The sequence below is a fragment of the Mus pahari genome, chromosome 17 (assembly GCF_900095145.1).
Source record: "Mus pahari chromosome 17, PAHARI_EIJ_v1.1, whole genome shotgun sequence".
Classification (NCBI taxonomy): Eukaryota; Metazoa; Chordata; class Mammalia; order Rodentia; family Muridae; genus Mus; species Mus pahari.
Window position 1 is genome coordinate 56,583,865 of NC_034606.1, and position 15,211 is coordinate 56,599,075.

The 15,211-nt window shown below is 38.2% G+C and overlaps 1 protein-coding gene across 1 annotated transcript in view; it reads left to right on the forward strand.

Moving 5' to 3' along the window:
* Lrrk2 (leucine rich repeat kinase 2) overlaps positions 1-15,211 on the forward strand; it is a 142,040-nt gene that overhangs the window by 124,911 nt on the left and 1,918 nt on the right. The window contains exons 44-50 of the mRNA XM_029547872.1: positions 3,106-3,300; positions 4,546-4,739; positions 6,132-6,204; positions 7,254-7,438; positions 11,576-11,728; positions 12,671-12,879; positions 14,963-15,034. Coding sequence (XP_029403732.1) covers positions 3,106-3,300; positions 4,546-4,739; positions 6,132-6,204; positions 7,254-7,438; positions 11,576-11,728; positions 12,671-12,879; positions 14,963-15,034 — 1,081 coding nt within the window. The remainder of the gene's footprint in view (positions 1-3,105; positions 3,301-4,545; positions 4,740-6,131; positions 6,205-7,253; positions 7,439-11,575; positions 11,729-12,670; positions 12,880-14,962; positions 15,035-15,211) is intronic.

A 15,211-nucleotide genomic window follows, 5' to 3' on the forward strand; every position in this document is an offset into this window, starting at 1 on the left:
TCTCTCTTTCTCTCTCTCTCTCTCTGTATGTGTGTGTGTGTGTGTGTGTGTGTGTGTGTGTGTGTGTGTTCCTTCCCAACTCCCCTTCCTATGCCCTAAATAAATTCTATTCTATACTGGTACCTCAGGGGGAAGGGATTCCTCAGCATGGGCCCACCGAGGCACCCCTCCCACCTCACCATACCTGGCTCTACAAAACATATCCTTGGCTTCTTCTTTCCTTTTTATGAAACACAACATGAACATAATGTCTTCATTTTAATAAGAACATGTTTAGGATCTTTTGATGCTTGTTTCTTTTTAGGTCACATTTTAACGCATCCTTTCCCACAAAGTTATACAATACCTAGTTGTTTTTGTTTGTTTGTTTGTTTTTGTTTTTGTTTTTGTTTTTTGCTTTGTTTTAATTAAAGTTTCAGCTCACTCCTATCTTCTAGGGACTTGGGGAACAAAGGATTTCCTAGTTCTTCCTAGTGAATCTGCTTGGCTTTTCCTTTTAGTCTATCTCCAGTTCCTTTTGTATCCATTGATTCATAGAACCTCTATCAGGGACCCAAAACTGCCACACTAGGATGGGACTCAGGTAGTGGGACCTTTGTCTTCCTTCCAGCCCTTCATTCTGATATTTCCAGACTTACCCTTAGTCTTGCTGCAGCTTGTCAAAGGAACCTTTACTCCATTCCCACCCCTGTGCTCCAGGGTCCTTTAATTCTCCCCCACTGCCTTCCTCACCCTTTCTTTTTAGCCCAGCTCCTTTGTTTTGTGACTACTTGAAGACCTGAAGAACAGGTCTAACAAGGAAACCCATTCACAACATACTTCCTCTGGAACTTGGAGACTCTATAGCTATGGATAGTTCAACTCAGATTGGGCAACAGCAATCAAAGGATAAAATACCTACCCAACAAAGATATCCACAGCAAGAAATAGTCCAAACATCCTAACTATAGATGCTTAGATCCCAGCACAAAAACAAATAAACAAACATGAACAACCAAAGCAGTATGCCTCCTCCAGACACCAGCAAGTATATTATGTTAGGACCTGAGAAAAGCATTTTATCTGAAGTATGAGACAAGGATTTCAAAATAGCAATTATAGATATACTCAAGAACCTTATATAAGATATATGGATAACTATCTCAATGAGCAATGTGAAACTACTCAAGAAATGAACATAGACTTTAACAAAGAAATAGAATCACTAAAGAAAACCCAAACTGAAATAAAATTGGAAATGAAAAATTAAGGATGTCAAAATCCTCAGAGGCATGACTCATCAATGGATTGAAAGATGTGGGAGAGAAAACTTCAGGTTTTGAAGACAAGATAAAAGAAATAGATAGCTCATTCAAAGAAACTCTTAAATTAGAAAAGAAACCCAGGTGCAAAACATCCAGAAAATCTAGAATATTATGAATATATCAACTTGTAAATAATAGGGATAAAGAGATAAACCCAGGTCAAAGGCATAGAGAATATTTTTAACAAAATCACAGAAGACAATTTACCCAAACTAAAGAGGTACAAGAAGCATATAGAACACTAAAAAGAGAGGCCTGAAAAAGAAACTTCCCACAACATAAAATAAAAATGATCTAATATACATAATAAAGAAAAGATATTCAAAGTTTCAAAGGAAAACGACCAAGTCATATTTGAAGTCAAAATCTGGAATGATACCTGTCTTCTCAATGGAGACTTTGGAAGTTACAAGGGCCTGAACTATCATTCTACAAGCTTTAAGAGATTAAAGATGCCAACCCAGACTACTATACCCAGCAAAACTATCAATCACACTTTCTAGAGAATGGAAATCTTTTATAGTAATAAATGCAGCAATCCAGATTTATAGAAGGAATTACAAAGACAGTGTCAGCCTGAAAAGATTAACTACCCACAAAATGATACAGTGGATGAATAATCCCAGAACAGTTAATCAAAAGTGGCAGGGGGAGCACACACCACAATCACAACATAATGAGCATTAATAAATACTGCTCTTGGCTACCTTTCAATATTAATAGCCTTAATTTCCCCAGTAAAAAGACATAGACTAAGAGATTGGATTCAATGCATTTTTAAAATTCATCCAATATTTTAAGTTAGTTTGTAGCTAGAAGTTGATGCAAAGTAATATATTCTGACATAGTACCTGAAAGGAAAGTCTTGCTATACTTTAAGGTGGTTTGAACTTTCATAGATCACCATGAAAATTATTCTTCCATTGTGCTGTGTTGATTTTAAATTATGGTTAATATTTGAAGATTTATTTAACTTTCAGTGTCCTGATCAGAAACAGCTCAGTACAAAAACAATGACCATGACAAACACTCCACCATTGCTTCAACCATGTGGCTCCCTTATTTCATTTCTTATTTTATCATAGTAAAAATTTTCACAGCATAAATACTGTTTCTCTTTATTTGTATTTTATGGACTCCATTGCAGCTCTGAGAGTCTAAAGTGTAGTGTAGCTTTGCAAAGCTTAGACATACAGAATTTGTCTTGGTATACAGTCTGTTTGTACTAAGCATATGGATAATTCATCAGCCATAAAGAAAATAAGGAACTCTCTTCCTAGCATCCTGGCTCTTGCTTCCATTTGCTTATTGTGTACTCAGTGGTCCTCTGTTCTTTAGTGCTTAAAGGAAAACTCAAATGCAGATGTAGAGATGGTTTCTAAATTGTTAAACCAAGTATGGACTTCACTTCCTACAATTGATAGATGTACTTCTTTTCTGGTGTGATGCTTTATTCTTTTCTTTTCCCAGTTGATTGAATGAAATATAGAATTGAGTACAAGTACATAAATTTGGTTTAGTTAACACTTTTGAACTTTCTGTGCTAAAAGAAGCACCTACTGTAGCACACATTCAAAGAGTATATACTATGCACAGTATACAGAGGGTACATATTGTGTTTGTTTTTTATATGTAATTTTATCTGTAACTTGGACTATTGTAGTTAATGATCTAAATGATCAAGTCAAAGCTTAACTGAGAACTGTAGGTTTTGTTTAATACAGCTTTAGGATACATTTGATCCATGAGGAAGAAATGTTAACTTGATGGATGCTGTTTCATTATTTTCAAACTTTCTCAGGTCTTTGACATTTTGAATTCAGCTGAATTAATTTGCCTCATGCGACACATTTTAATACCTAAGAACATCATTGTGGAATGCATGGTTGCCACAAATCTCAATAGCAAGAGTGCGACTCTCTGGTTGGGATGTGGGAACACTGAAAAAGGACAACTTTCCTTATTTGACTTAAACACGGAAAGATACAGCTATGAGGTAAATATGAATCCTTTTAAATAGAATCTTTCAGAATACTTTAAAACAACTTAAAGCCTACATCAGCTAAAAATTACTTTGGAGGAAATCAAATAAGAGCCAATGTAGAAATGTTTTAATTAACTTTCCTTTAGAACAAGTAAGTGGCTGTAGAATCAGGTCATTTTGTTTTAACATCACAGTATATGTATGTATGTACACATGTATGCATATATACACATATAAGTATATATATATATGCATATATGTTTGTACATATATACACATATGTGTGTGTATATATGCATACATGTATGTGGTATGTGTGTGTATGTATCAGCTGATTATGGCTCATGGAATGAGAAGATTGGCAGGAGGCAAAGGAAGACAACAGAATATGAATCTGAGAAAAAAGATGTGACTTATGAGGAAGATGAGCCACAGTCTCTGCCTTCAAGGACTCTGGATTCTGACCAGAACTGTGAACTGTTCACACACAAAAATCCAGATGCCCACGTATACACATACAAGTGCAAGACTATCATCAGGTGTCCATATACGAGGGGTCAGTTTCTCATCAGGTTCCTGTACACAAAAGCCAGATGTCCAATGAATGTCCACACAAAAGGGCCAAATGGTCTTTGGGGGCCTGTCTACATAATAGGGGTCATATGCTCATCAAAGGCTACATACTATGGGTTAGAGAGTCCTCAGGTGTCTACATGTAAGATGAGACATTCATTCTCCAATGTCAGTTGGCCATTAGCCTTCGAATTGGGGCTGTTGTGATCACACATTTCTGGGTCTGTTGGCAGCCAACACTCCCAATAGTGGGGGGATGAGCAAAGGAATCTATATATGACTCCTACAAGACAGATCAATAAGTTGACAGTTGAATTTATAGAGTTAAAAAGTAATTTGATATTTTGACTATTGCCTTGAAATATTCTGCCAAAAATTATGCTCAAGGTGAGTGAACCCTTTCATATGATCTTGATGAAGTAAGAATTGGTTCAGAAAAGAAAATTAATTTCAACCTTTAATTTCAGATTTAGATATACTCTGAAACTTAGGTAGAAAAAAATCTCTACCAGATATACCATCTATTGTTGAAAACTGAATAAAATAGGCATTGATTGTAAAAGTAAGTGCACAAAGGTCGTCATATTTAAGGATGTTGATAACAGGATGTTTCCAACCTATATATGATCTTGTAACTTAAAGTAAAAATCATGTCTCCAAGATTTAACTTTCTTTTCTTTACAGGAAGTTACTGATAGTAGAATACTGTGCTTGGCTTTGGTGCATCTCGCTGCTGAGAAAGAGAGCTGGGTTGTGTGTGGGACACAGTCTGGGGCTCTCCTGGTCATCAATGTTGAAGAGGAGACAAAGAGACACACTCTAGAAAAGATGACTGATTCTGTCACTTGTTTGTATTGTAATCCCCTTGCCAAGCAGAGGTATGGTTATCAGTTAATTGAAGGAAATTATAGAAATTTCAGGTGCTTTAATCATTTGCAGCATTATTACATCAGTAAAGATTTTTCGACTTCTGCTGCTTGCTATTGGTTTTCTTATTTTAAATAGAATCATGAAGGGCCACAGTGATAAGTTTGCCTTTTCTATATGAAGATATAGCTGAGGCAGGTAAAAGTATGTCAGCTATTTCTCATAGGCAGCTGTGGCTATGCTATAACTTCCCCTCTGGTCAGTTTGGTGTGTGTGTGTGTGTGTGTGTGTGTGTGTGTGTGTGTGTGTGTGTGATGCTGAATGTTTATTTTTTCTTGAATGCAGACATCAGTATAGTACCAACTTGGTGATTCAATGGGATGCACTGAAACTGTAGTCACTGAACTACTGCTTTGTGAAATTATCTACATTGTTTATAAAATGTAAAAGTTGTTTTCTTTTTAAGTGCTTGTGAGGTGGCTCAGTAGATAATGAGCAGAGTTGCTCCCAACTTGGAAATCATGAGTTTAATACCCGGGACCCACCTGGTAGAACTGAGTGCTTCAAATTGTCCTCTGTCCTCTATACCCATACTATGGCTCCTGTACACCTTACATCCCCCATGCTAAAATAAATTGTAATAAATTTTAAGCTGTTAATAAGTAACATAGGTTTAAAATAACTCTTAATTTTTGTCATTTATTGAGATCATATTCCAAAGAAATTTAAATTCATAGGCAATTGTTTTATCATTGAGCTGTATATAGATCATAATTAGTATATCTAAGTAGCAGAAGTGTAGGCGTGAGTCCTAGGTTGGGAGATGTATTATGGAAGACAGGATAATTTCTATGAACCATTAGGATTATACTTGATATGCTTCTTTGTTTTAAGCCAATACTGGAAAAAGTAATGTACAATATGAATCTTGGGAGCCCGAAGTGTGAACTGCACTATATAAATTTTGGAGTTGAAACTACTTGGATAGTGCTGAAGAAAACTTTCATTGGATTGAATTATAAAGGCAAAGAGGGCTTTATTCGATGCTACCATTGGGAAAAGATTGCTAACTCAATCTCACTGAAACAAAGCTGGGAGAATTATAGGCACAGGGACAGGTTACAGTTGTGGAAATCATTGAAGTATATTGTGGAGAGTGGCAGGGTATTCTTGTGAATTTACTACATGTCTTTGCTAATTGTCCCTTACTGAAGCTAGGTCCCTATTTTTTACCCCCAGGGACTGGAAAACGGATACATAATCTCTGCTTTCAGGAGGGGAGGCTAAAACTGTGGCCAGAGAGGCAACTGTCTTAAGTTTAGTCAAGATGAGAGAATTTAAAAGCCAGGTTACTCAAAATAATGTTATTTTGTAACAATTTTGGTATTTTTTTTCCCTTTCAGCAAGCAAAGTAACTTTCTTTTGGTGGGAACTGCTGATGGCAACTTAATGATATTTGAAGATAAAGCCATTAAGGTAAATGCTGAATGCATCTTACGTAAAAGTGTATTTTTTTTTAATGAGCTTTTTACGTTATCTCTCCCTAATGTGATAAGAAGCATCATATATTTCTCCCTTATCTATTTATTGTTCCGTACATTTAGCATAATAATACAGCCTCGGACAATACTTGCTGCTGGAGTCAATGATTTATATGAATGAACTGAAGGTAAACATGTCACGAAATCCTATTTGAGATGATAGAAATGGAGATGATTCCATCTGTAGGGTTGAAGAAGACATTCTCTATAAAAACATTCCAGGAAAAAAAAAAAGATACTGAAGTTTGACTTCCTGGGAGGGCAGCTGGAGGCATAGCTCAGTAGAGAATGCAGTGAACCTTTGGGATATCTTGGGTTCATTCCCCAGCCTGACTCCCCTCCTTTCTCTTCTCTTTCCTCCCCTCTACGTGGAAACACTTCTTCGGTGCTGAATTTGTCATCCAACTTCCTGTAATGACTCCTTTAGTTATCACAGTATTTATTCTTCCATCAATTCTTCATGGTTCCCTCTAGTCAATCAGCTTCCACTTCGTGACACCAACATTTTCTTTTAATCATCTAAAGCAGTGGTTCTCAACCTGAGGGTCATAACCTCTTTGGGGCGGTCACACATGGTCATATCTTCAGAGGTCTCCTTTCTGAAGAGAAAGGGAGGGGAGGGAAAGGAGAGACTGGGAGGAGAGAGGGGAAGCTCCAATCAGAAAGTAAAATAAGTTAATTAATTAACTGATTGTGGGGGAGGGGAGGGAGAAAAAAAAGAGAAAGAGAAGCAGCTCTGATGAATAGACAGTTTCCTGCATGCTGTTTCTTTGCACAGGGAAGAGAAGAGTCTGATAACAATGAGGTGACAATGAGGTGACAATGAGGTGACAACTTGAATGCCAGTTTAACTAAGCCCTATCTTGGTAGACATTTTGGAAAGCCTAAATTATTCCATGTCATTTAAAAAAGAAAGCACTTCTGTGAAGTGGAATGTTGCCAGCATCCCATTGCTCACTTAGCCTGCTCTTCTACTCTCTGCAGTGTAAAGGAGCTGCCCCCTTGAAGACACTACACATAGGCGACGTCAGTACGCCCCTGATGTGCCTGAGCGAGTCCATGAATTCATCCGAAAGACACATCACATGGGGAGGGTGTGGCACAAAGGTCTTCTCCTTTTCCAATGATTTCACCATTCAGAAACTCATCGAGACAAGAACCAACCAGCTGTAAGTTATTTTCATTCTCTACAGCCAATTTACCTTTTACTCATGTTTTTTCTCTTTAGAATTATATTAATAAACTACTCACACAGCATATTGATACTAAATATCATCAGAAATGCAACATTTGTCTCTTAAGTGATGAAGCAACCTTAACAGAAAATTTAGTACGTTCTAGCCATCACAGTAGCATTAAAACATTGTTTAATTACTGCTAAAATCAGAAATTTGTAATCAGGAGGGAATGATGTCCAGTTAACTGAAGCTGTGGATTTTTATATATCCAGTTATTTACAAATATCTTAAGTATCAGTTATAACAAAACTTAGATTATGACCAAGTTAGTGACACCAGTTTCAGACGAGAATGAAAATATATAAGCATTGAACTATGATGCACAAATTTTCAAAATCTTTTGTGTTTTAATCTGTTCTTTGATAACTTTATACATGTATAAAGGACATTCTGATTACTATTACCACATGCTCTCAAGTCCCCCTCCCACCCCTAAGTAATTCCCTCTTCCCTCCAAATTCCTATAGAATTTCCAACTCTCGGTGTCTATCTCTACTCTCTGCCTATCTCTGGCTATGTCTGTCTGTCTGTCTGTCTGTCTGTCTGTCTGTCTCTTTCTCCACCGAGTTTAACCATTATCATCTATGCAACCATGGGGTTTCAAGAGTAACTGATGGTTGAGCGCTCAGTCCTAAAAAGGACATTTATGCCTCAGAGGTCATAGCTGAAATGCTGACCTCTGAGCAAGACAAAGACAGCTCAATATAGTCACAACCTCATAGCAGCTACGATTACCTACAGGCCTACTCAAGACTGAACCCATTTCTTGAATTAGCAAGGGGTCCATGGGTCCTGGCCCCTACCCACTGATCTATGTCCTACTGGTGGGTTCTTTGTGACATTATTTATTGTCTATAGTTGAGTTCCTTTGAGTTGTCCAGTAGCTTCCAGTGAAGGGGTTCCATTTTAATTGGATTTTAACCAAATCTACTTTTCCTTTTTATTCTCCTCAGTATCAGGCAGTGTTGGCTGGAGGTAAAAGCAAAAACAAGTCAGATATTGACTCTGCTGTGTATTGGTTTTGCTAACTTGGACAATAACCTATCAGTATACATTTCACTGTCACTCAAATATTGTCTTATTTTTTATTCCGAAGGGATGTTTAGAAGGTTAAATAAGATGAGTGTAAAGATGTTAACATAATGCTTAGTAACTGATGAGCTCTCAAGTACATAAACTGATGTGACAGCTACCAGCTCCCGGTCACAAATCTCTCTTCTGGGGGACTTGCTAGTTGTGTGTCTGTCTGGATCTTCAGTGTTGAAACTAGGGCTAACCCTTGACAGCATTGTCTTTTGTTCTCGTAGTGACTTACTTGGCTTTCCCAATTGTTTCTCAAACCCCTGAACCTCTCTGCAGCTATTGTGGCCCAGGGTGTCTGTGGTTGTGTTAATCGTAGGTGGCTCCTATCCAGTTCTCAGCGTCTGGGCCATACCTTGTTCTCCAGTCTGTCTCCACATTGGAAAAAGAAACCCTGGAGAATGCAAGCCAAATAGACCCTCCTGCTGAAAGTTTCCCGACTATTGTGCTGTATTCATCATTTAGTTCAGCGCACTAAATGATGAATACAGCACAATAGTCTGGATTCAAATTGCACTGCTGCCCCTGTGCTTTGGCTGAATTGGAATCACCTCTACTCCCAAAGATCACATCCCTGGTGTATCCCCAGCCTTTCTGTGTGCTTGCTCTCTGTCTGTCTGCATCCCTCCCTGTGTGGAGCTCTTCCTTGGTCTGCTTCAGTCCGAATGCTGCCGCCTCCCATGTGCGGCCCGCTCTCCTTCCACCCAGGGAAGTTCCCTGGCTTCTCTTTGTCCTTTCACTGCTCCAGGCCTTTCCTTCACAGAAGTTACCTTCTTGCTTTTTAATGTAATTTCTTAATTCCATTGTTCACAGTGGTTCTCCTTGAGCTGTGATCAAAAATTGCTAGGGAGCTCAGTCAGTCTCGTGTCCAGGCCTCGCGTCGTCATGCCAATGAAATCAAGACAACTAAGCATTCTGACTTCGGTTTCAATGTTTTAATGTATTATGATATTAGCCGATTCTAAAACGAAATCATCATTAAGATGTACTCCAGTATATTACGAGTCAGTGTGGATGAGTTGTAGTTTTGCAGTATTTATTGGATGTGTTTGCTAGCATGTGTAAGTATTTGGATAGCCTCCAAATATATTTTTTTCTGTAATAATCACTTTTTATAGAAGTATACAATCCTTAAATATTTTTCAAAGCAGAGACATCCATGTGATATAGAGCATTCGATGGCATCATGGGTACGTACTGGTACCTTGTGTGGATGGAAAACAGCCACAAAGAGCAGCCTCACCCAGGGGTTTATTTTCCTAGAGAGATGAAGACTCACATCACACAGGGCACAGGGAACCAGTTGCCTTGTTCTAAGGGTATTTACGGCTGTGCTCTCCTTTATCCACACACACAGAGGACAGAGCACTGACCAGGGACAGTGTCATCCCAGTAACCTATAGTTAGTGCTGTGGTCATGACTGGAAGACATATGTAGGACTGAGAAATGTCTGCTTTTAGAGCCTATGAGGTTTGTCTTGTGTCTTGATTCTGCACCATGTCAGTCACGTGGCCTGGGGTGAATTATTTGCCATTTCTAAGATGTATTATTTTTTTTGCATATCTAGGCATTGAGATTCATCTTTTTAAAAACATTTATTTGCATTTATTATGCTAGGACAGAACATGGGGCCCCTGTGAGTGCTGGGTGACTTCTCTATCACTGAATTATGCCTGCAGGGATATAACTTTATGGTTAAGGATCAACACAAGATAACACACGAAACTGTTGCCTGGATCTAAAACCCTGTGTACCTGTTCATGCTCACAGAAGCCTTTATAGAAGACACAGTAAACACTTCAGCAAAATCAATGAAAACAATGGCTCTCTGGCAGGAGGGGATATTTTCATCTTCCTTAAAGAACAGAAAAAAATGGAGGGAAAAAAAACCCCTCCTGCCTATTAAAAGAAATATTGATAATTTTTCAATTCCCCTGACATTTCTATATATTCTGTCCAAGTCAATCACAAATTTGAAGTTTCTCACTTTTTTCCAGGTACCCATTCACCTTGCTAGTTCACTCTTTGTTGATCCATTCTTATGTCCACTCAGTGATTCAAATGGGCCAGCATGGCACAGACACTTCACTATGTGTGATAATGCTGTACTGAATTGTGGACATATAGGAGAGACTGGCATTTGTTTTTAGGAAGTGATACTGACAGTCTAGTGTGGGGGACACACTAATGAGTGAGACTTTATGTTTAATAGGACTATGAGAGAGATTACAGCTATGCAATTGGGGGGAGAAGACGGTGGGCTATTCCCATAGATCAGGGAAGAATTCCAGAGAAGCTGACATTTAGGTGAAACCTCAAAAATGAGCCTGAAGCTTGCCATGCAGATGGAGCCTACAGTATCTAAGCTGTTTGTGAGCTATATATAGCACTTATGTATAAGGTTAAAAGAGCAATATTTGAAAATGCTTTCTATTTTCTTCTGTTTTCAAAGAGAATAAGTAACAAGAGTCTAAATTCTTAAGCTCTGTAAATGTTGTACTCATTTGAATCTATTTGGAAGGCTTGTTTTTTTTTTCATATTTGATTGATTTACATTTACAAAGCTAGGGGTTCTTTTATGTTTGGAGACATTGCCACTGTAATTTATCTCCACATCTTTTTAAATCTAGGTACAAATAGCCAATTCTCAGTTTCCCCCATCACTCATGGCAACAAGGATTCTGTTGAAGTGTCTAGAATTTACAGACACTATATTTCTTTTAGGATTTAAGAGGTAGTATAAAATTCCATACAGAATCAGATAGACCTAAACTGCAAAATCAACCCAGAAATGAACATGAGTTGTACTGTTTATTCTATCATCAAGTACAGCCAAAACCAGTTAACCAAAATGGGTTAAAAGTAGCCAAGTCATTCAACTTGGTTGAGGGGAAAATATGCTATAATTACAATAGTGCAACTTGTTTGATTTTGCAAAGAGCGTTAACTTTCTGAATATATTTTTTTCTATCTTTCTCCCCCCTCAGGTTTTCTTACGCGGCTTTCAGCGATTCTAACATCATAGCACTGGCAGTAGACACAGCCCTCTATATTGCCAAGAAAAACAGCCCTGTCGTAGAAGTGTGGGACAAGAAAACAGAAAAGCTCTGTGAATTAATAGACTGTGTGCACTTCTTAAAGTAAATGCATTGGTTACTCTATCTCTGGGTTTACAAGCCAGGGTCCACAGAGAGAGTTGTGGCTTCTTTTTCTTTATTCCTGTCTTCTAGGGAGATTTAAAAAAATTATTTTGGAGAATGTTTATTCTTTGTTAACACATCCTGTATATTTTCTTACACATACATTATATCTCTATATCATATCATACCTATATTATATAGGTATAGATTATATCTATATCATCTATATATCTATGTCTTTGAGTATAAGTGACTTATTTTTCTTTCGTAATTTCTGGATTTCACAGAGAGCATTGAAACTAATCCCTTTATGTTAACACTGGGAAACTTCATTGTGTTTATAGTAAATACTTACAAGTTGTAACATTCATTACAAAACAATGAATATCCATCTAATCCACTTGAGGATTTCCTAAAGTTGAGAGGTTATGGCAATCGTCAATATCTTTGAAAACTTGTGCTTCAAGAAAAGGGATGTGCTTCCTGGCTTTTTGTGTTAAACAGTTGAGATCTGCAGGCTTGAACTCTACCCAGAGCCAGCCTTCCATCTTTCCAGGCTTTCCTTCCAGTGCAGAACCTGATGCTTGCATGTTTACTGAATATGTATGTGCAGGCTCTGTTCCTGTCATTAATCCCTAAACAATACAGCATAAAAGCTATTTACACAGAATTTACATTACATCAGTACAATGAGTCATTTAAAGTTGGAGGGAGGATAAATGGAAGCTTCCTGAAAAGGCTGTGCTGTTTTTAAATAACAAATCGTAATTCCTGTGATTTTTGGTAACTAAGGCCAGGGAACCTGTGTTCAGAATTCCAAGGTGACTGCCTTGACACCTTCATGGTTTAAAATGTTAGTAAAGCTGTACGTGCATAGCTAAATCTTCCAAGTCTCCTAAGTGCCCCTAGAGAGGTGAGTAACTACTTCCTTTATGTTTCCAGGGAGGTGATGGTAAAAATAAACAAGGAATCGAAACATAAGCTGTCCTACTCTGGGAGGGTGAAGGCCCTCTGCCTGCAGAAGAACACAGCGCTCTGGATCGGAACTGGAGGAGGCCACATCTTACTCCTGGATCTTTCTACTCGGCGAGTTATCCGCACCATTCACAATTTCTGTGATTCTGTGAGAGCCATGGTCACAGCACAATTAGGCAAGTTTCTTTCCTTTAGATAAATCCATACCTTTTATGATGACAAAAATACCATTTTTTTTAAAGTAAAATTTCTTTAAGGAGAATTCTGATGCCATTGTAGTGCTTTCAAGGGTCACATGATGAAGCCATCACTGGGCTAACCCTCTGAGTAGGGCCAGTTAACACTGAAGTGGATAGATGCTTTTAGTCTCTTAAGAGAGGCAGGCAACCTCAGATGCAACCAATTTAGCTCTCAAGAGCTCTTTTCACTATATGTAAGGCAAAAGAGAAAGTGCATACAGTGTATATTTCACTCTTCATCCAATGAGTCAAATGAATGCTTATTCTGTGCTTACTGTAAAGTCAAATGAATGCTTATTCTGAGCTTACTGTAAGCTTCACACACTTGCCAGCTTCCTGCTTGGGTTTTACTCTTAATTAAATAAATTCATATTCTTAGAGCAATGAATGCACAATGAACTCCCAAGTCCACAGTTAGCTTTGCTAACTTTTAAATTTTATTCAAGCTTCGGTTCGTAATCTTGTTCATAATTTTTTTCCCACTTAAATGTGAATAAATCAGGGTACCGTGTGGACTATGTTTTTCACGAAGGAATTTTTTAGTATCTTCTTTTGATGAATAATTTTATTTAGAAAACAGTAATCACCCCATGTATGTAGACCTAATGACAAAATATTTCAGTAGGGTGTGGCACCCCAAAAGCAGGTTTGTGAAACTTTAACAAACAGGAAGAGAAACACTTGCCATAAGAGGAATAAATTTAGCACTGAAAGGAGTTTCCCCTGCCTGGCATGGGCTCTTCATCTCTGGATACCTGAGCTGCATGTGTGAGCTAGAATTAGGTGTGTCTGGGATTTCAAACCGTCATATATGTGTTAAACAACCAGGGAGGGAGATATGACAATGGTTGTATCCATAGTCACTATCTACCAACTGTGTTAAATTCTCACCTTTGGTTTGTATGCCTTTTGGGGTCTAAGTGGTTGGTTATCACTAAAGTCTCAGTTCAGTGAGTTGTGAGTGGTCAAGATGAGTTACAACATACACCATCTGCTAGTGTTTCAGGTACCTGTCTCCATGGTGGGGCACTTTTCTTATTAGTTCTGACTCAGGAAAGTGGAGTCTCTCACAGGGCTCTGTTCTGCATGAAGCATTGGCCCGTGGGGCTCTTCTTAATTAGTCACATTGATCTCTCATCTTGCTTTTGGATGCAGTAGCTCATGTGTTATAACTCAAAGAAGCTTGAGGTGACGAAGTTGAGGTCCTTCTTCAGGTTTTTGAATGCCATCACCAACATGACATTGAGCAGTTTTGATCCTCCCCCCTTAATGACTGGATCTTTATTAGAGCATAAATTCCATGTAGATTTGGAGAGTCTGCATGTTTTCATCCTTACCATATTGTTAGGATCCTGTCAAAGACCCAGTATACACCACACGGTAGACAGATCATTGCCAAATAAATTAGCCAATGACTCAACAGATGTGATATTATAGGCTCTCGGTGAACCTGCCCACCTGGCTTTCCAGTTGCCTAGTGTTCTCTTTGACTAATGCACTTTCCTGGGCTTCTTCTCATTTAATGTTCTAACGCCAGGGAGCAGTTAAGTGTAGACATCAAACCATTATATAACAGAGGTTAAAGCGTAGTCTCACATTCTTATAAATAGCCTAGGTTTTCTTTTAAAAATGCTGATCTGTTGAAGAGGTTTTTAAATAACTGAAGTGTGCCCTAAGGAGTAGCAGTGGCAAGATGGGGAGATTCCTCAGTAGTTAGGAACACTGACTGCTGACCTCTTCCAGAAGTCATGAGTTCAGTAACCTGGCAACCACATGGTGGCTCACAACCACCTGTAATGGGATCTGATACCCTCTCCTGCTGTGTCTGAAGACCACTACAGTGGACGCACATGCATAAAATAAATAAATCTTAAAAACAAAACAAAACAAAATAGTAGCAGTGGTAACTCAGGTCCAATATATTTGTGTTTAAAATGTGGATAGCTAAATTTTTAAGAGTTGAATTTAATGCATTATTTTAACAGATTTTTTTTTTTTTTTATGTCTTGTTTTGGTAAAGGAAGCCTTAAAAATGTCATGCTGGTTTTGGGGTACAAGCGGAAGAGTACAGAGGGTACCCAAGAACAAAAAGGTAACACTAATGTCATGCTCCGTGCAGAGGAGACTGGCATGAGGGGACAGCACCCTGTGCATTGTAGGCTGATGGCTTGTGTAACACATCCGACACTCAGCGATATCTTCATCAAATGTTACTGCTTGTGCGTGTGTGCGTGTGTGCACTAGATGTTAGGGTGCATGTGCTACAGTG